Here is a 20209-nt window from a genome sequence, read left to right as displayed (position 1 = left end):
AATCAAATATCAATTTACATACAGTATACAAAGGGATAGGAACAAAATAAAACTTGGAAGTAAAAGAGAGGGGCAGGGAGAATAACAGCAAGGCAATGAAGGCGGAATTAAACCATCAAGCATCAAAATTGTAGGAAGGAAATTGCCTGTCGCCAGGTGCCTGAAAGCTAGGAGGAGTAAGTACCAGTTAAATGTCTCCCGGGAGAGGATTCCACTGCCAGGAGTACTGCAGCTGAAAAGGCTCTATTGCTCATCGCTTCCCACCTCAATAAGGACAGGGTGAGAGATGAATGGGACATAATAATAAACTGAGAACTGCACCATTGGAATCAGCGACAGAGAGCCCAGAATATCTGCAGCTGCCTGCTGCGTGCAAGAGCGAGCAGCAACCCCATGCTTGCTGCTGCATAAATGGTGTGAAACTGCTGTAGCTGCTGGGGATGCCCCCAAGCGCTTTAAAGCCCCGCTCAGTTTCGGAGGGAGCTCCATCAGCTCGTGTGCTTCGCTTTGCATGCAGAAGGTGCGACTTCCCAAACCCGCCCCCCCCCCCCAGTAGTAAGAGATCCCCGAGGGGCCATTGCCAGTCAGAGGAAACGGCAGTTTAGGATATCCAGCCCCAAGGCCTGCCACCCTGGTGTCAAGGGCAGCCCCAGTGATAAGGAAACCCGCCGCCACTCAAAACTCCTGCCCGCCCCTCTCGAAAGTGCCTGCCTGCCCTAAAGGCCGAAGCACCCCGCCGCGAAAGCAGCGCACCACCTTAACTTGACCCCGCTGCCCACCCGTAGGAGCCGCCGTTGTTCGTTCCCTCCTCCCTCCTCCTCACAGGGACCCAGTTAAAGTGCCCCCCCCCACGCCACCCAACCGCCACCCCTTAATATTGACCCAGCGGCTCTTCTCCCCCCCTGCCCCCCCCGCAAGTAAGTCCTTCGTCTCCCAGACCCACCTCTTCCGACAGTTCGCGGTACCGCAGACCACTGCGACGTTTGACAGAAAGGGGCAAACACCTGACGTCGCCATGGCGCACCGCTCAGTAACCGAATCCCTCTCTCCCCACCAGCTGAGGAAGCGCCGGCTGCCGCGCAAGCGCATTCGATACCCGGAAGCTGGTCGGTAGAAGGCACGCATGCGCACCTGCGCAGTTGCCGAGAGACTGGAACGCAAGAGGGCTAGGCTTCACTGGGTGGAAGAGGCGCGCGGAGGCTGGTAGGGAATAATGATAAAGAGCTGGTCCTGCACCGATTTGAGTGTTGCTGGCGAATGTTAAGCAGCTTCTTAGATCAGGCTATGGGCAGCTGCTAGCCGTGGGGTTCCTGCATTGTGTGTGTGTGTGGGGGGGTGCGGTTTAGACTAGATGACCCTAAGGCTCCCTTGCAATTCTGTGCTGCTAGGATGGCTGTATACAACTTCCACGATCAAATGCAGCGTGTTTCTGAACACTAGTTGCTGAGGGGACGGCAAGGAGAGAGGGCTGTTCTCCACACCACTGTATATGTGTGTGTGTGCACGTACTTGCAGCACAGAGGATACGACTTCATGTATCCGATGAAGTGGACTGTAGTTCACGAAAGCTGATGCTGTTAATAATAACACCTGTATAGGTGCAGGGGGTGTAATTGCACTTGTTTGTTATTGTAGTATGTATTCTTGTTTTTTGTGTGTGTGTGTGTGTTTTTGTACCATATTTTTCGCTCTATTAGACTCACCGGACGATTGGAGGCACCTAGTTTTTAGGAGAGGCTCCCTGCTCCCCTGCGGAGCCTTCACCCCATGGCTAAGCCAGAAGCTAGAACAGCCAGCGGGATCCCACTCGCTGTTCTGGCTTCTTCTTTAACCGCGCACAGCCTCTCCCGGGCAAAGGGAGCCTTCATCCCCTGCCCAGGAGAGGCTGCGCACGGCTAAGGCTCCCCCAAGAACCGCGCTCCCTTTAAAGAGTGTGCGGAGTGTGTGTGCGGCTCTTGGGGGCTTTTCCCAAGGAGGGAGAAAAGCCCCCAAGAGCCGCACACATTCCACGCAGCTCTTTAAAGGGAGTGCTGACAGAGCCTCCCACCTGCATTCGCTGCATAAGACGCACACACATTTCCCCTTACTTTTTAGGAGGGGAAAAGTGTGTCTTATAGAGCGAAAAATACAGTATGTTGTAAGTCACCCTGAGGTCTCTGGATGAAGGGCAGTATAGAAATTTAAGAATTAATAATAATGATAATAATGCATTAGTCCTTAAGCAGGCTTGTTCTGTTATTTTACTATGCACAGCAGGATGTTAGGCTAGAATATAGACCTTTCATCTGATTCTACAGGACTCTTATTACATTCAGTTAATATGGGGAGACTGGGGTAATCATGAGGGGCTGTGTATGACACCTTTTCTTTGCTAATGTGCATTCTTAGCAGGGAGCGAGTCCTCTTGAATCCAGTGGGGACTTGTTCACTTGCTAGATAAACACAGAATTGTGCTGTATGTGTCAGGCTACAATCCCACTTGAGGTACAGTGGTACCTCGCAAGACGAATGCCTCGTAAGACGAAAAACTCGCAAGTTGAAAGAGTTTTTCGGTTTTTGAGTTGCTTCGCAAGACGGATTTCCCTATGGGCTTGCTTCGCAAGACGAAAACGTCTTGCAAGTTTGTTTCCTTTGTCTTGAAAGTTTGTTTCCTTTTTCTTAAAACCGTGCATTCAGGGGGTGCAGTTGCGACTTGACTTCGAGGAGCAACTCATAGCACGTGGTGTGGTAGCCTTTTTTGAGGTTTTTGAAGACTTTGGTGATTTTTGAAGCTTTTCCAAAATCCGTGCTTCGCAAGACGAAAAAAATCGCAAGACGTAAAAACTCGCAGAACGAATTAATTTCGTCTTGCGAGGTACCACTGTATAAGGCTTTTGGGGTGAGCAGCCTGACTGGCATGATGATGTTGGGCATCAGTCATAATAATTTTTCTAGTATTTATGGTGCCACAAGGCTATTTGTTGCTTTTGCTTTTCAGTTGTTTCTAGGTGGGATTTCATCTAACTGAGCCACCACATTAATCTAAAGGTTCAGTGCCCCTAAAGTTTGCTCTCTTTCTAGGAACACTAAATGAAATTATTATTATTATTAATTTTTTTATTTATACCATGCCCATCTGGCTGGGTTTCCCCAGACATTCTGGGCAGCTTACAGCTTACTGTTCCTCCCACCAGAGCACTCTGAAAATTGTGGCAACTATTAGCTGTAACAAAGTCACAGTTTGTTTTTGTTAATTTGTAGTTTATAATAATGTTTTTAATTGTTGTAAGTCTTCCAAGCTGGAAGAAAGTTGGGATATAAATACCATATTTTTCGCTCTATAAGACGCACCAGACCACAAGACGCACCTAGTTTTTGGAGGAGGAAAACAAGAAAAAAAATATTCTGAATCTCAGAAGCCAGAACAGCAAGAGGAATTCCTCTCACTGTTCTGGCTTCTGGGATAGCTGCGCAGCCTGCATTCGCTCCATAAGACGCACACACGTTTCCCCATACTTTTTAGGAGGGAAAAAGTGAGTCTTATAGAGCAAAAAATATGGTACTCTACATGAAATAATAATAATTTCCCCCCAAAAAAATCAGTGAAAACTTTAGCTATTTTCAATGCATTCTAAAAGCTAGAAAAATATTGTTTATAGGCAAGAGGTCTGCAAGTGGAGTATTAATACCAATCATGGGTGATGAAGAAGATGACTACATGTCTGATTCCTTTATTAATGTTAAGTAAGTGCAATATTTTTCTAAACTTATCAAACTTGTCAGTGCCTAACACATGCACTAATAATTGAAGCTATTTGTGGTGTTTCAGATACAGAACTTTTCAATTATTTTTTGAGTAAGAGGTCTGGCTAAAATGCTTCAAGTTGATATCACCTAGAAGAGGGTTCTTCATCCTTGAGTCCCCTTTTGTTGTTGGACTAGAGCTGGCCATCTGGGGACCCAGGTCTTGCAGTCTGAAACCACATGCAAATGTTGTTCTTACTTCTGTCAGTTCCTTTAGCACACCATTGTAAGTAAGTAAGTAAGTAAATTTTTATTTATACCCCACCCTCCCAGGCCAAGACCGGGCTCAGCGTGGCTAACATCAAATACATGAAAACACAATCAAACAACTGATTAAAATATAGCTTAAAAATTAGAATCAGGATAAAATTAAATGACTGCCCATGAATTACAACCATAGGGGTCAGGAACCTCAAGTATTCATCAGGGCCAGCTATCCATGTTAGTCCCACATGACCCGATAAATGGGCCAAAGAGGTAATTTACAGAGTCCCATAGAGGGGGGTCAAATTGGGCCCGGACCGAAGGCTAGGCGGAACAGCTCCGTCTTGCATGGACTAACTGTACTGACTGCTCCACTCTTTTTCTGCACCAACAACTTTTCCACCAGTCCTTTCTTTGGGACAAGAAGAGTGTTAATCTCTTGTATAGTCCCCTTTTCTGCTCCAAGAACACCTAGCACAGAAGTAGTTTAGATTTCACTTATCCGTCTCTGAACTGGGTGTATCATTTTTTTGGGAAACCAGAGAAAAGGTCTTTCCAAGAGGTACAATGGCTGCATATGTGTGATCATCCAAAACCTTATAAAGAATAAACCAAGTGCCATCGCTTTGCACTCTCTGGCTGCATACTGGCTGAGGTGTAAAGATCCTGGCTTGCTTTAAGCCAGAGCTTCCTAGTTCTGGTGTATCAGGAACTCTGGCTTACTGCAACCCAGGCTCTTTGTGCTCAAGCTGGGGCACAGCTAGAGGAAGGATAATCAGGTGGAGCAAGGGAATGATGCATGGCCATGATGCTTGTCTACAGCTTCATAAACCATGGTTTGTGAAGCCTTGGATGATTGATCAAACATGACCAGTGACATTTGGGACTGAAAGCTGAACTGTGCACCCTTCCTCTTGCCATTTCAGAGCTATCCAGTTCCTGGGTTACAGCTCCAGTTTGGCACCCTCATATAATGTAGGATACCTGCCTCTGTGCTACAGTGACTGAACTCAATGATTCTAGCCCAGCTACATGGCTTTAAGTGGTTGAGGAGTATGTTTAAGTGGTTGAGGAGTATGTTTAAGTGGCCCATGAAACTGGCATAGGAATTGCTTATTCCTAAATCCAGGAAAATGAACTTGAACTGGAGGGCGGAATAGATTCAGACTGCCACCTAAGCCATTTTAAGCCCATCCCTGCATAGACTAACTCTTTGACTACACTCTTTCTCAACACTGCTTTTCCCATGACCCTTTCTTGTGGACAATGAACTGGTAAGCCTCTAATATATTCCCCTTCTATAGTCTCCTTCAGTAAGACCTAGCACAGAAGTAGCAGCCTGTAGAACAGGTATGGGGAACATTTGACCCTCTAGATGTAGCTGAACTCCCATCATCTCTGACCATTGGGCATGCTTGCTGGGTCTGATGGGAGTTGTAGTTTAGCAACATCTGGAGGGCCAAAAGCTTCCCACATATATTCCAGAATATATTACTGTGGATTACAGCTCCCTACTGATTCAACCTAGGTTTTCCCTTCAATTTCCTTGCCATGCCTTTCATATACCAGTGTGTTCTGTGAGCATATTACAGCAACAGAAATACCACTGTGTGGGGCTTTTATCGTACCATTTAATCTATCCTTGTTCCATTTCAGCAGAAGAAAAGAGAAACATATTCTTCTTGCAAGAATGATAATTACAATAGATTGGTGGTATTCTGTTTGGAAACTGTATTAACCTTGCAATCAATGTACACTTACCTGGAAGTGAGCCCCATAAAACATTGAGGGATGTACTGTTAAGCATTACATGTGGTTCACTGAAAATGCTCTTAAAACTTTATTTATTTATTTATTTCCGTAATTGCTATATAATAGTTTGATATTTGGACTTGTTCAGCCAGGACATCAGACCAGGCATGCCAATGCTGAGGTGTACAAAGGAAGTGTTTAAGAAAGAAGAAAAACAAAAGGAAGCTAACGAGAGAAGTCGGCAAAAGAGTATAAAAGAGCAGGAGAAAGAGCAACGTGATACTGTTTTAAACATTGCTTTGGGAAACGAGAATAAAGGTTTTGCTATGCTTCAGAAGATGGGTTATAAAAGTGGTCAACCTCTTGGCAAAAGTGGTGAGTTTCTCAGCTTCCCTTTTTCTGAATAAGACTGTATCATGGTATTATTATGGTTGTTTTATTATTAATTTATAAACCTTTTAATGCCAAAATAGGCTTCGAAGTGGTTTAGAAGTATAAAAACCAATGACACAAGCATTAAAGTATAAAATTAAAATACACAAACAATCCAATTAAAACAGTTCTTGGGTTGAGAGATCATGGGAATGTCTGTGTAATAGACCTGGGTGATTTTTCAATACATATCGTTCAGTTTTTGCCGCAACCAATCATCGGCAGGCCTTGCCGCAGCAACCAATCACATGCCCAGTCGCCGCTGCCAATCCTGCTGGCTGCTCCCCCCCCTCCCCCCCGCTATCCATGTATAAGACGACCCACAATTTTTGCCTGTTATTTCTAAGGAAAAAATATCATCTTATACACGGAAAAATATGACACTATTTTCAATTTTGCAGCAAGCCCCGGCTCAGCAGGCCAGCGTGACAGACCAGTAGGCGTGATTTACAGAGATGCTGGCTTGGGGCTTGCTGGGAACCCCCTTTCCCCATCCTTACCCCCATGAAAGAAGAAATGGGGGTTGTTTTCAGAGTAAGAACAAAAAATGTTGCCCTGTTATTTAACTCTTTTTCTTTCCTTCCGTCTCCCCTTCTGCCTGTGTGGGTGTGTGTATGTGAGTGCCCTGATGCCTTTACTACCTGTCTGAGACTTTGACGGAGCCCCTTTCTTTGTGTAAAAGTAAGAACAAAAAAAAAAGTTGCTGCGTAAGACATTTTTGGTTCACCCTAAATAGCTTCCCTCATATAAAAAGGAAGGTTTTTTTATATAAAAAAATAAAGGATGCTATCTCATTGATTGCCCTTCCTCCTTCCCTTTGATAAAAAGGGAGAGGTTGGTGGTATAATAATAATAACAACCAGCAGCAGCAGCACCTCAGATTCACACACAAATATGCAGCCCTGGGTCTGCTGGCCAGTGGTTGGGACAGAACATTATTCCCTTTAGTTCTGCAGTCCCAGGCCCAACTAGCAGTTGGAACAGAGTGTTTTGCGTGCCCAGGCAGAGACCCCCCAGCCCTGAGAGACCACCAGAAGGAATAACGACCCGTGACAACGTGTTATGGAATTAAAAATTGGCCACAGCTTTATTAAACCTTTCAGATGTAGGAAGACCTTGGCTTAGGCATTGGGCATGTATCCCTCCCAGCCCCCCAGCTGGGGGAACTGGGGCTCCTCAGGGTGGATGGGACATGGGAGGGGGCACAGCAAGATGCTTGTGTATGCTGGCAGCCCACCCCATATCCCCGCAATGCAGGGGAGTTCACTGACAACCTTTCAGTGTATGGCCAGTGACTCCCATATAAAGGTACAATCCCCTGTAAGAGGGGACCCTGGAATCGCCGCTGTGGGGGGGGGGGGTGAGTCACCACTTCACACACCCCAAAAAAAATTAGGGAAGAGGGAGCGATTGGTGGAATAATAATAATAATAATAATAATAATAATAATAATAATAATAATAATAAACCTCAGATTCACAAACAAATCAGCAGCCCTGAGTCTGCTGGCCAGACATATTATTCCCTTCAGTTCTGCAGTCCCAGGCCCAACTAGCAGTTGGAACAGAATATTTTTTCTGGAAGGGAGGAAATAGCAATCTCCCTGGAGCCGCTTGTTCTCTGGCTGGTGGTTTGGACCCAGCTGGTCTTCCTCTTGCCCTGATACTTTCGCTGGGAGACAGAAAGTGCTAATTAACAGAATGTCAAAGCAAAATAAAAATATTCAAATAGTAACATAAATTTATTGTGAGGTTAGAACCAGTATAACGTACATCTTGAGGGGAATTACTCTATAACATTAATGTAGAATCATATAATAGTTATTTTTTCAAGTTATGGCAAAGGCCTGTTATCTGTTCAGTAAATTTCATTTCTCCGGTTGATATTGTTTGAAATGATGCACGTACATGAAAGATACAGAAAACCTGTGCAAAACACTTTAACTAGGCTAGACTCAAATCTCTGTTCAGATGCCAAGTAGATAGCCTAAGGTGTGTCATTAACTCATGGTCTGATCCACTTCACAGGGTTTGTTGTAATGTGAGAACCCCATTACAAGCCACTCTGAGCTCCTGTGATGAAAGGAACACAAATGTGTCTAATAGTGATGATCATGTGTGTTTTTATCAACCGTGACTGCTCTTGTTTTCTGCAGGAAAGGGGATTGTCGAGCCTATTCCTCTGAACATTACCACAGGTTTGTGTCCATTCTCTCCTTTTTAATGTTTTAAAGTTCAAACACGGTGCCTCTTGATGTGTTAACTAGTGCTTTGAACTTGGAACAGGCAGAAGTGGGCTTGGCCATGAAGAAGTGAAGAAACGGAAAGCTGAAGAAAACTTGGAAAACTACAGGAGAAAAATGCATATGAGGAAACAAGCGGAGGAGCAGATGGCTGACCTCTTCAAGTAATGTTCAAGGGCTTCATTCCTCGTCTTCTCTTTGCAAATAAGAATTGTATTGTTTATGGGAAGGATTGTGGCTTCATGGTGGAACACGTGCTTGCATGCAGAAGGTCCCCTGTTGAATCCATGACCTCTGCAGATACGGCCAGACAAGACTCTTGTCTGAAACTCTGAAAATTTCTTCCAGTCAACTGAGGCCAGCAACAGCCAGCATAGTGGTTTCTAGAACCATTGGCCATGCTGACTGGGGCTGATTGGAGTTGGGAGTCCACATCATCTGGAGAGCACTAGGTTGAGGAACAGTGCTGTGTGGGGTTATCCTTCCCACAATGCATAGGAAACTGCCTCATACCAAATTAGGCTGCTACTCCATCAAATAACACCATCAGGTATTGCCAGTATGAACTACACCAGGGGTAGTTAGCATAGTGTCTTCCACATGTTATTGGACTCCAACTCCCACAAGCCCCAGCCAGCATGGTCAAAGATCAGGGATGATGGGAGCTGCTCACAGTAATCTGGGTCCCAAAAGGTGTGTGTAATATAGTATTTGGGTTTGTAGCACTTCTAAACTGCCCATCGTACAACTCCCACGATGGTGAACAAAACAAATTGATAGATACATATACACCAGTGTGGTGTAGTGGTTAAGAGTGCTAGTCTCATAATTTGGGGAACTGGGTTCGCGTTTCCGCTCCTCCACATGCAGCTGCTGGGTGACCTTGGGCCAGTCACACTTCTTTGAAGTCTCTCAGCCCCACTCACCTCACAGAGTGTTTGTTGTGGGGGAGGAAGGGAAAGGAGAATGTTAGCCGCTTTGAGACTCCTTAAAGGGAGTGAAAGGCAGGATATCAAATCCAAACTCCTCTTCTTCTCTTCTATCAGTGTATATCTCAACCAGTCCAAGTTATGTTTATTGGTAGTCATGTTTCATTTTATTTTTAAGATTGAGATTGAAGACCAAACAGGAGCAACTTCAAGTAAAACGAGACCTTGTGAAAAGTCAGAAAGCCTGTCAACAACTAGATATGCAGAAAGTAAGTTTAAATAAAAACATTTCTTTCAAATGTTTTTGTGCATTTGTGACCCAAAGACTTTGGATGGGTATCATTTACTGAAAGTAAGTATGCATAACCTACCAGACCAACTTTTTTACGAGCTTGTCCACCCATCCACGTCATCGTAAGTCAAGTGTGGTGCATTGACAGGCTGAAAGCAAAAAAGAACCAACTCTCTTCTGGTTTACTTCCCTGCCTGGCTTCCTGTTTTTATTGTCTAAGAACTACATACAACATAGACATGGTCCCCATCTTTTCCAGAAAATGTTTTACTGCTTCAGTGAATTGAAAATGCTAATATAATCTTTGCTATAATGCCTTGTGCTGCATTTTCATTTTTTCAGGTTTGAGTATGCAACAAGTTCTGAGACTGCTTCTATTGTTATTTTTTGAGCATTTTGCTTTTCCAGGTGTGCAAAGTTGCACCTTTTTCTCTTTCCAAATTGCCAAGAAATTGATGGGGTGGGGTATGTTGGTTGTTACTGCCAAACTTTTGCTTTAAAGGGCCTTGAATTCCCCAAAGAGATGTGGTTCTGGTTACAGCCAGAGGAGGAAAAGGAAGATGACGTGGATGCAGAGGAGGAGGATGAAAAAGAGGAAGATGAGTTCGACGTAAGTGTAGGGTTTAGATACCATTGGAAGCTGCATTGCACTTCAATAATCTAAATCGGGGGTCGGCAAATTTTTTTAGCCGCAGGCCGGTCCACTGCCTCAGACCTTGTGGTGGGCCGGAGAAGCGGCATGGGGGCGGGGGAGCTGGAAGAAGCGGCAAGGGGGGCGAGTAGTCCTCCTCCCCACCCCCCAGTTCCAGCTGCTGAACTTAACTTCCCAGGGGCTATCACCACCGTCGCCACCACTGCCACTGCTTCTCGTTGGTAGGCAAAGCAATCTCGTCCGCTCTGCTCTCTTGCCCACAGGCGCACCAGGGCAGTGGCAGGGGGAAGATGAGAGGTGTGAAAGGGCTGACTCCAGAGAGGGGCCAGCTCAGCTCAGCCCAGCCCCGCCCCCTTCCTCCTCTAGGCAGGGAGAGGAGAAGCCACAAGGAGGGAGGGAGGAGGCACCACCACGATGTGTGTGAGGGAGAGGGGGGGAACGGAATGGCGCAGGGGGGGAAATGGCGCAGCCCAAATGAGCAGAATCCCCACGCCAATTCACAGACAGTCCGTAGGTCAAATCCTGAAGGCAAATGGGTCTGATCTGGCCCGCAGGCCTTTGTTTGCTGACCCCTGATCAAAATTAATAAGCTAAAATAATTTTAAAATTAATGCATAATCCATTTATGCTTAAAAGTGTATTTCATTTGTCAAACACAGGAATCAGAAAAGTTAATCATGTTGACAGCGTATCTAAGGGACGAACACCTCTACTGCATTTGGTGTGGAACAACCTATGATGGTAAGAAAAATACCAGGTATTAATAATAGCTGAGCCCTCTTCTTTAGTTGGTCTGTTAATGTAAACTAACAGTATCTAATGCCTTGGCCAAAAGATGCATGAGTCACCTTTGCACAATGAAAGCCTCCATGTAATATAAACCTAAATTTGTTTCTTTGGGAACCTTAAAGCTTATTGTATTTTCTTTGGAGTTGTTTGCAAGAGGAAAAGAAATAATGCTCTTAATGTACTTGTGTTTGAGGATGCTCACCATAAATGGAGACCCCCCTGCTCTTGATAACTGCAGGCCATATCTGCAATTAATTTCAACAACCTGTTTAGTATCTTTTTTTTTTTTTTTATAATAATTTTTATTAATTTTCCACACATAAAATAAAGAACAATGTAACACAATATAACTTCATACTCATCGGTTCATAGCCTTTTTTCTTTGACTTCCCCATACCTCCCCATCCCTGCATCCTTGTTTAATAATTCTTTAGCAACCCTTAAGTCCATTGTCTTAATTCCTTTTCGTAAATATTTCTTAAGTTTTTTTGTTTACTGCTGCAATTCTTTACTTCTTACCCCCTGACATCTTAACATTCCTCAATTTTACAATTATTTTTAAGATATATTTTGAAATTCTTCCAGTCCTCTTCCACTGTCTCTTTCCCCTGGTCCCGGATTCTGCCCGTCATCTCAGCCAGTCCCATAAAGTCAATCACCTTTGTTTGCCATTCTTCCAGAGTAGGTAGTTCTTGCGTCTTCCAATACTTTGCCAGTAGAATTCTTGCTGCTGTAGTGGCATACATAAAGAAAGTCCTATCCTTCCTTAACACCACTTGGCCCACCATACCCAAGAGGAAAGCCTCTGGTTTCTTAGGAAAAGTCCACTTAAGGACCTTCTTAATTTCATTATAGATCATTTCCCAGAAAGCTTTAACCTTTGGGCAGGTCCACCAAAGGTGGTAGAAAGTGCCTTCAGTCTCATTACATTTCCAACACTTATTATTAGGCAAATGATAAATTTTTGCTAGCTTGACTGGGGTCATGTACCACCGGTAGATCATTTTCATAATATTTTCTTTCAAAGCATTACATGCAGTAAATTTAATACCGGTGGTCCATAACTGTTCCCAGTCAGCAAACATAATATCATGACCTATATCTTGTGCCCATTTAATCATAGCTGATTTCACCGTTTCATCCTGTGTATTCCATTTTAACAGCAAGTTATACATTCTTGATAAATTCTTAGTATTGGGTTCCAACAATTCTGTTTCTAATTTTGACTTCTCTTTCTGAAATCCTATTTTCCTGTCCTGTTTAAACGTCTCATTTATCTGATGGTAATGCAACCAATCTCGAACCTTAGGTTTTAGTTTCTCATAACTCTGAAGTTTCACCCTTTCACCATCGTATTCTATAATCTCATGATATTTTGGCCATTTAGAATCCATATTAAGCTTTTTTACTTCCCTAGCTTCCATTGGTGACACCCACCTAGGGGTTTTACTTTCCAACAAATCTTTGTATCTAGTCCAAACGTTATACAATGCTTTCCTTACAATATGGTTTTTAAAACTTTTATACACCTTTACCTTGTCGTACCATAAATATGCATGCCAACCAAAACTATTGTCATACCCTTCCAGATCCAAAATGTCAGTATTCTCAAGAAGTAGCCAGTGTTTCAACCAGCAAAAAGCTGCTGATTCATAGTAGAGTCTTAAGTCCGGCAGGGCAAACCCCCCTCTATCCTTTGCATCAGTTAAAATCTTAAATTTAATTCTGGGCTTTTTGCCCTGCCAGACAAATTTTGATATGTCTTTCTGCCACTTCTTGAAACAGTCCATCTTGTCCACAATCTGCAGCGTCTGGAATAAAAACAGCATTCTAGGCAATACATTCATCTTAATAGTAGCGATTCGGCCTAACAAGGAAAGTTTCAGCCTTGACCATATTTCCAAATCCTTTTTAACTTCTGACCAACCTTTTTCATAATTATCCTTAAATAAATTCACATTCTTAGATGTTAAGTTTACCCCCAGGTATTTTACCCTTTTTGTTATTTCCAAGCCTGTTTCATTCTGAAAACTCTCTCTTTCTTCCATTGTTAAATTTTTTTCCAACACTTTCGTTTTTTGTCTGTTCAATTTAAAACCTGCTACTCGACCAAATATTTCAATTAGTTCTAGTACTCTTTTAGTACTAGTGTCTGGCTGTTGCAAGGTCAATACTAGATCATCTGCAAATGCTCTTAATTTATACTGTCTAACTCCGACCTGAACTCCTTTAACCAACTGGTCCTTTCTGATCATATTTAACAAAACCTCCAGGACTGATATAAAAAGTAAAGGGGATATTGGGCAACCCTGTTGTGTACCTTTTTCTATAGGTATTTCTTCTGTTACCACATTATTTACAATTAATTTGGCTTTTTGTTGAGAATATATTGCACCTATACCGTTTTCAAAACCTTGGCCTACCCCCATCCCTTGGAGATTCTTTTTCATAAAAGTCCAACATATGTTGTCAAAGGCTTTCTCCGCATCCACAAAAATCAAAACTGCTTTCCTATTAATGTCAACGTCCAGCAGCTCCAAAATATCTATAATATTTCTCACATTGTCTGACATATGTCTACCTGGGAGAAAGCCTGTTTGGTCCTTATGAATCTCTTCTGCCAAAACTCTCTTTAATCTTTTTGCCAAAATGTCTGCAAAAATTTTGTAATCCACATTAAGTAAAGATATGGGGCGGTAGTTTTTGACCTGGTTCTTTTCAGTCTCTGTTTTCGGTATAAGTGAGATGAAAGCCTCTTTCCACGATTCAGGTGCCTTTTTCCCCTTCAAAATTTCATTGCAAACTTCCTTCAATGGTTGTATCAGCCATTCTTTCAGCATTTTGTAGTATTTGGCCGTCAGGCCATCTGGTCCTGGTGATTTTCCCAATTTCATATTTTGAATGGCACCCTCTATTTCTTGTTCTGTTATTTCCTCGTTTAAGATCCTTTTACTTTGTTCTGAGATTTTTGGTAAACCGTATTTTCTGATGAATTCTTCTATTTCTTGCTCGTTGGTTGGCCCTTGTGCATACAATTTCTTAAAAAAGCTTTGGAAACAATTGTTGATCTCGTTGGGTTTGTGGATAATCTTTCCATCCATTTCTAAACTTGTTACCGTATTCATTTTCTGCCTTTTTTTCAATTGCCATGACAGAAGTTTCCCACATTTATCCGCTGATTCAAAAGTTCTTTGTCTCATTTGCTTTATCTTCCATTCTATTTGTTGGTTCATGAGCTCCATGTATTGCATCTGATGAAACTTTATTTCTCTCAAAATCTCATGGGACTTTGGTTTGGACCTCAACTTCTTCTCTCCTTCTTTTATTTTTTCTAAAATTTTTTCCTTCTTTTCATTTTGTTGCTTCCTCTTAATAGAATTTTGTTGAATTAGGAAACCTCGCATCACGGCTTTGCTTGCGTCCCAAATTATTCTTTTTTCCACATCTGTTTTCCTGTTGATCTCAAAGTAATCTTTTAATGTTTTAAGGGCCTTCTTATGGATCTCTTCATCCTTGAATAGGGTGTCATTCATTCTCCATCTAAAGGAACCAGTTGTTGTTAGTTTCATCTCCATCTTGACCGCATTATGGTCGGAGCACGTTTTTGGGCATATTTCTACTTTTTTTGTTCTTGACGCCAGACTGCTAGAAATCCAAATTTGGTCTATTCTTGTCCATGTCATTTTTGCTTCTGAGAAGAAAGTTCCCTCTCTCTCTAGAGGATTCTTTGTTCTCCAGATGTCAATCAAGTCCATTGTTTCAGTCATTTCAAAAAAGATCTTTGGTAGTCTCCCTTCTTTCGAGATCACTTGTCTCTGTGCTTTATCCATGTTTGTTGAGACAACTCCATTCATGTCTCCCATCATTAGGATTTTATAATCTAAAAAGTCAACTAATGTCTCATGCAACTTCCTAAAGAATTCAGCCTTCCCTTCATTTGGGGCATAAACTCCCACAATTAATATCTTTTCTCCTTGAATTTGTATTTCAATTGCCAGGTATCTTCCTTGTTCATCTTTAAATATCAATTTTGGAGCCAACTTTTCCTTTGCATAGATCACCACACCTCTTTTCTTTACTTTATCTGATGAGATAAATTCTTGACCGAGTCTCTTATTTATCAGTAATTTCCTATGTATCCTGGCAATATGGGTTTCTTGCAAACATATTATGTCTAATTGCTCTTTCTTCAAAATGTGAAAAACCTGTCTTCTTTTCCGAGGAAGGTTCAAACCGTTACAGTTCCAGCTAAGGAGTTGCAGAGACATTTTGTATTTAGGTAGCTGTTCCTCCAACTGCTCCAAGCTTCTGCTCTTCCTCCGATGGTGGTAGTGGAAGTCCAAATGACAAATTTGCTATATCAGGTGGTTCCCTCTCCTCCACGGTTCCTTTCTGCAGATCCTCCAGGTACTTCTCCAAAAATTGTTCTTTGTCCTGAATTGTTTTTATTTTAATCTTCCTTCCTTTGAAGTTAAAGGACAGTCCTTGTGGAAACTCCCATCTGAATGGTATAGTGTTTTTCTTCAGCAGGTCTACTAAACTTTTGTAATATGTTCTCACCTCTAAAATGTATTTAGGAATGTCCTTAAAAATCTGTATCTGACAATTTTGGATCACCAATGCCTTTTGATAATGCAAATTCAATATTCTATCTCTTTCTTCTTTTGATCTCAGTGTAATTAGACAGTCCCTTGGTTTTTTATCCTGCCTTCTACCCAGTCGAAAGGCTGATATTATCTCAAGTTCCTCATCTTCCTCCCATTCCTCCTGCCAAAAAGTTATGATGTTCTCTGTAAGAAATTTCACAAGGTTGTCCCCTTCCCCTTCAGGCACCAATCTAAATTTTAAATTCTTCTCTTTACGTTGAAGTTCCAGTAAGGAGAGGGCTGCATCATGCTCATTCACTTTTTTAATAATAGGCCCAAATTTTTCCCTTGTCTCTTCTGCCGTTGTTTTTGCACTTTCTGCAATCTTTCGTGTTTCTGAACTTTCCTGAATTAATCTATTTATAGAATCTGTGTTCGATGTAACACTAGCTGTATTCACATCCAACCTTGTTGTCAACTCTGTTAATTTTTTAGAATTCTCTGTCGATAGTTTTGTCAATGCTTCCAGGGATTGATTTATTTTAAGTAGTGCCTGAGTCATAGGATCCATAGAAGCTGGTGTTTTTTCCTGCACAGCTGCAGTTCCTGATATAGAGGCCCTTTTCTTGTGAGATTGTTTTGCTTTCTGCCCCACAACCTGTTTAGTATCACTGTGTATAGCTTGTTTGATCTTTTCTAATTTACAGCTCTCTCTCCCCAAAAGGCTTAGTATCTCAGTCCAGTGTGTTTTTCTTGTGACAACTGTATAATGCTCTTTTTAAAAATCTTCCAGATAAAGAAGATTTATCCTCAAACTGTCCTGGAGACACTTTTGCAGACCATGAATAACTTTCCTAAAGCAAGAATAGTAAATGCTGCAAGATCGCTCCAGCATAAAGATATCGAACAGTTCAGAAGACTGCATATATTTTTGTAGGGAAAAGGTTTTTGAAATGTATTTATGTATATATTGTAACACTGGAACTGTGCTAAAGTCCTGTTCACTTGGAAATATGGATAGAAAGGAGCTACACACCAAGAAGATCTTATAGGAGCTGCATAATCAGTTGACTGTCAGCTGTGAACTCTAGGTACTTAAAAACAAAAAAAAGCTTATTTGTTATTTTTGTGAAAAACACAGCAAACAGGATTGGGTCGATCCTCCTTTACACCCCAATCAATTATAGAAGAAGTGGTATACTGATCTAGTGCAGAAAAGAGAAGGGCTGAAAAGATCCAAAATGTGTATATAGAGGCCAGAAATAAGATCAGGACACTTAGGTTAAAATCCTTCATGTACTAATTTAGGAGTAAGTCCTGTTGACCTTGAGTGTAAATATTCTAAATATGCCTTTTACTGTTGACCAAACTGCTCAGTTTTGTAATTTTCGGTGTTTTATACCAAAGGTCTTTCAATCCATTTTCCTAATGTCAGTGAAGGCTTAAAACAGTTAATGTTGAACTGTTCAGTAGCTATGGGTGTTTGTATCACTATTTACAGCTGAATGCATTTGTTGTGTATGTATATGTCTAAACAGATTTATATCTGGGTTTTTTTACTAACCTGCAAATTGGCTCAAATGTATAAATACTATACTAGGCACACTGAGAACCCCATACAGTACCGAAAACAAAAGTAACTAGCTGTACTGAAACAGGAGGGGGCAACTAATGATATTTTCCGTGGGCAGTTACAAGTTAGTCCATCTGATGTTGACTCTGCCATCCTCCCGTTCTCTTCTGAGTTGGTTCTTTGGTTAAAAGGTTTTTAAAAATGCCTTTCTGGCTAAATTAGTTGATGGGCTTCTATTTAAGGTTAATTCACTTTACTGCCCATGGAAAATGGCATGATCAAGCCAACATTAAGGTAAAATGTGAACCAGACCGCTAGCTTTACATGGAAGTAACCTCTAATGGACTCAGTAGCCCTTACACCTGAGTAGAAGTGTTGTATTTTTCAGTGGGGAAGTTTCAAGTAGATGAAACGCTCAATGGCTTGCCAAAGTGTTCAGGTTTGGCTAGATTGTGCCTCAAGTTATCAGGAGAAAGAACTTGGTGACAGTAATAATGTAAGCAGAAGGGTGGCACGTAGTTCTAGTGTGCATTAAAAAGGAAATAACACATCTCCTTGCAGTTTGATTCCTTTCTGTTATATACCGTGTGATGCACTGTACCTTTCTCGATAGTCTAAAAGTGAACCACCTGCCAGACTCTATATAGAACACAAGTTTTCTGCATTAAGCAGTCATAGTGTAGCACCTATTACTGGCTGCATTTGGTATCTTCATTACTAATTGCGCACAGGGGTAGATTTTTACCAAGATTTTCACTCAAGAGGTGCCTCTGTTCAAGTGCATGGCCAAGAGGCGCTTGAAGGTAATCAAACTCCATGTAGGCTAGTTCTAAGGGAAGGATTGCTGGCAAGATATTTCCTGCATACAGACATGCCTCTCCCTTTGTATGCCATGTAGCTTCTAAAAGAAATGAACAATGTGGGGACTTTTTAATGCACGCCATTTATTAGGAAAGAGAAAGCAGCTATTGAACAGTAGCATAAGCCATGCATACACAATAAAAACATTACAATTTCCCAAGATGTGAGAAATACATGCTTCGGTTGAAAAATTATATTGTAAAATGTGCTTCTTAACACTGTACCAGTGATTTAAAAACAAATTTAATATTCACTACAAAGTTCCATGAAAGAATTCAAGTTAAAGATTTACAATAGATTCTGTTTCATCTGGAATCCAGTGTGAATATTCTCCTCTAGTGTTGGATGATGGCACCGAAAAGCTGTTCCCTGTGAACTAGGTGCAATGGAATTACTCAGAAGTAAGTTGACACAGCTGCAGCTTTATGGTATAAAAAACTCATCAAATCCTAGCTGTTAAAAACATCCCTTTGCAATGAATTATTCACAGCACAAACTCCGTAGATTTCATCAAGTTATTTTCACATGGCTTGTAAAATCCAAATCAAGAGAGGCTTTGAAAGCTTTGGACTGTTGTCTGGATGCACTGGTGGACTGGATGAGGTCAATAAAGTGTATATGAACCCTGGCAAGACAGGGTTGGGTAGTCCCATGTTTGGGAAGTCACTAGTTCTGGATGGGGTTGCATGTAGCTTGGGGATACTCCTGGACACATCTTTGTCACCAGAGATTCAAGCATCCTTTGTAGCTATGAGTGCCTTTTACCAGCTTCATGTGGTTCACAAACTATGGCTATTCATGTACAGGGATAGCCTGACTACTGTAGCCCATGTGTTGGTAACCTCAAGGCTGGATTACTGTAATGTTGCTCTTTGTGGGGCTGCCCTTAGGTTTGGTTCAGAAGCTCCAGCTGGGGCTCTGCTTGAGAGCACACAACACAGCATTGTTAAACAACTGTACTGGCTTCCCATTACTGCTCAGCATTCTTGCGTGTTTATAAAATCCTGAACAACTTTGGTCCAGGGTACCTCAGGGATTGCCTGGAACTCTCTTATCCCAGCTCAATCACGGAGATCACCTGCAAGAGCATCTTTGGTTGTTCCCCAAGCTGGTAAGGCTCATTTGACAAGAAACCCCTTAAAAGCCATCCGCCCAATCTTGTGGAATACTCTGCCAACTTTTAAACGACTGCTGAAAATGTTTCTGTTCCTCTCAGCCTATGAAGGCATTTAACAAGACATCCATCCACAATGGTTAGTTGATGTCTGTTTAACTTTCTATTGTATTATTATTTTTTGCTGTAAACCACTTTGATATACAGTGGTACCTTGGTATAAGAACAGTCTGGTTTAAGAACGATTTGGTTTACAAACTCCGCAAAACCGGAACTAGTGTCTTGGTTTGAGAACTTTACCTTGGTTTAAGAATGGAATCTGAATGGCAGAAGGGCACCGGCGGCGGGAGGCCTCATTAGGGAAAGCGTGCCTTGGTTTAAGAATGGTTTTGGTTTAAGAACGGACTAATGGAACGAATTAAGTTCATAAACCAAGGTACCAGTGTGTGTGTGTGTGTGTGTGAGAAAAATGATGCAGTGGTATACAAATATTTTTTATGAATACAATTATCCCAAATCATTATTTTTTAAAAAAGAAGAAGAAGAAGAGTTTGGATTTGATATCCCGCCTTTCACTCCCTTTAAGGAGTCTCAAAGCAGCTAACATTCTCCTTTCCCTTCCTCCCCCACAACAAACACTCTGTGAGGTGAGTGGGGCTGAGAGACTTCAAAGAAGTGTGACTGGCCCAAGGTCACCCAGCAGCTGCATGTGGAGGAGCGGAAACGCGAACCCGGTTCCCCAGATTATGAGACTACCGCTCTTAACCACTACACTACACTGGCTCTCCAACAACAGCAAAGTTCTGATTTGGATACCTTCCATTTTTTTTCTAGGCTGTATTGCAGAGTTGGAATTAAGTATGACAGAAAAACAGGTTTCCCTTTATCATCCTTCTGCTTAAAAGCCAAGTGTCCAGACAAAAAGGGCTCAGGGGCAGAGCATATGCTCTGCATGCAAAAAATGTCCCAAGTTCAATTCCCAGCAAGGCTGGGAAAACAA

The 20209-nt window shown here is 42.0% G+C and overlaps 2 protein-coding genes across 3 annotated transcripts in view; one reads left to right on the top strand and one right to left on the bottom strand.

Annotated features, from left to right (window-relative positions):
- Positions 1–1086, bottom strand: part of HEATR5B (HEAT repeat containing 5B) — a 50282-nt gene extending 49196 nt beyond the window's left edge. Inside the window, exon 1 of the mRNA XM_079969430.1 lies at positions 944–1086. The gene's annotated coding sequence lies outside the window, so the exon portion shown is untranslated. The remainder of the gene's footprint in view (positions 1–943) is intronic.
- Positions 1087–1107: 21 nt separating this feature from the next.
- GPATCH11 (G-patch domain containing 11) lies at positions 1108–17786 on the top strand. Of its 2 annotated transcripts, XM_079969578.1 has the most exons (9): positions 1108–1203; positions 3639–3723; positions 5888–6114; positions 8327–8368; positions 8457–8577; positions 9521–9611; positions 10137–10244; positions 10946–11027; positions 16455–17786. In XM_079969578.1, the coding sequence occupies exons 2-9, from the start codon at positions 3674–3676 to the stop codon at positions 16508–16510; spliced, it is 777 nt and encodes a 258-aa protein (XP_079825704.1). In that variant the 5' UTR covers positions 1108–1203; positions 3639–3673; the 3' UTR covers positions 16511–17786. The 2 variants fall into 2 exon arrangements, with proteins under 2 accessions (XP_079825704.1, XP_079825705.1); XM_079969579.1 differs by lacking the exon at positions 1108–1203 and having other exon boundaries at positions 5866–6114.
- Positions 17787–20209: the final 2423 nt, after the last annotated feature.

The sequence above is a fragment of the Podarcis cretensis genome, assembly GCF_951804945.1.
Source record: "Podarcis cretensis genome assembly, chromosome: 3".
Taxonomy (NCBI): domain Eukaryota; kingdom Metazoa; phylum Chordata; class Lepidosauria; order Squamata; family Lacertidae; genus Podarcis; species Podarcis cretensis.
This window is presented reverse-complemented; position numbering and strand designations above follow the sequence as displayed.

What these genes read in the sequence shown, in the direction of transcription:
- GPATCH11 (XM_079969578.1), top strand. Translation starts at nt 3,674, where the DNA reads ATGGGTGATGAAGAAGATGACTACATGTCTGATTCCTTTATTAATGTT. An exon ending in GATTCCTTTATTAATGTTAA is followed by an intron (nt 3,724 to 5,887) that starts GTAAGTGCAATA and finishes GGACTTGTTCAG; the next exon opens with CCAGGACATCAGACCAGGCA. An exon ending in TCAACCTCTTGGCAAAAGTG is followed by an intron (nt 6,115 to 8,326) that starts GTGAGTTTCTCA and finishes TGTTTTCTGCAG; the next exon opens with GAAAGGGGATTGTCGAGCCT.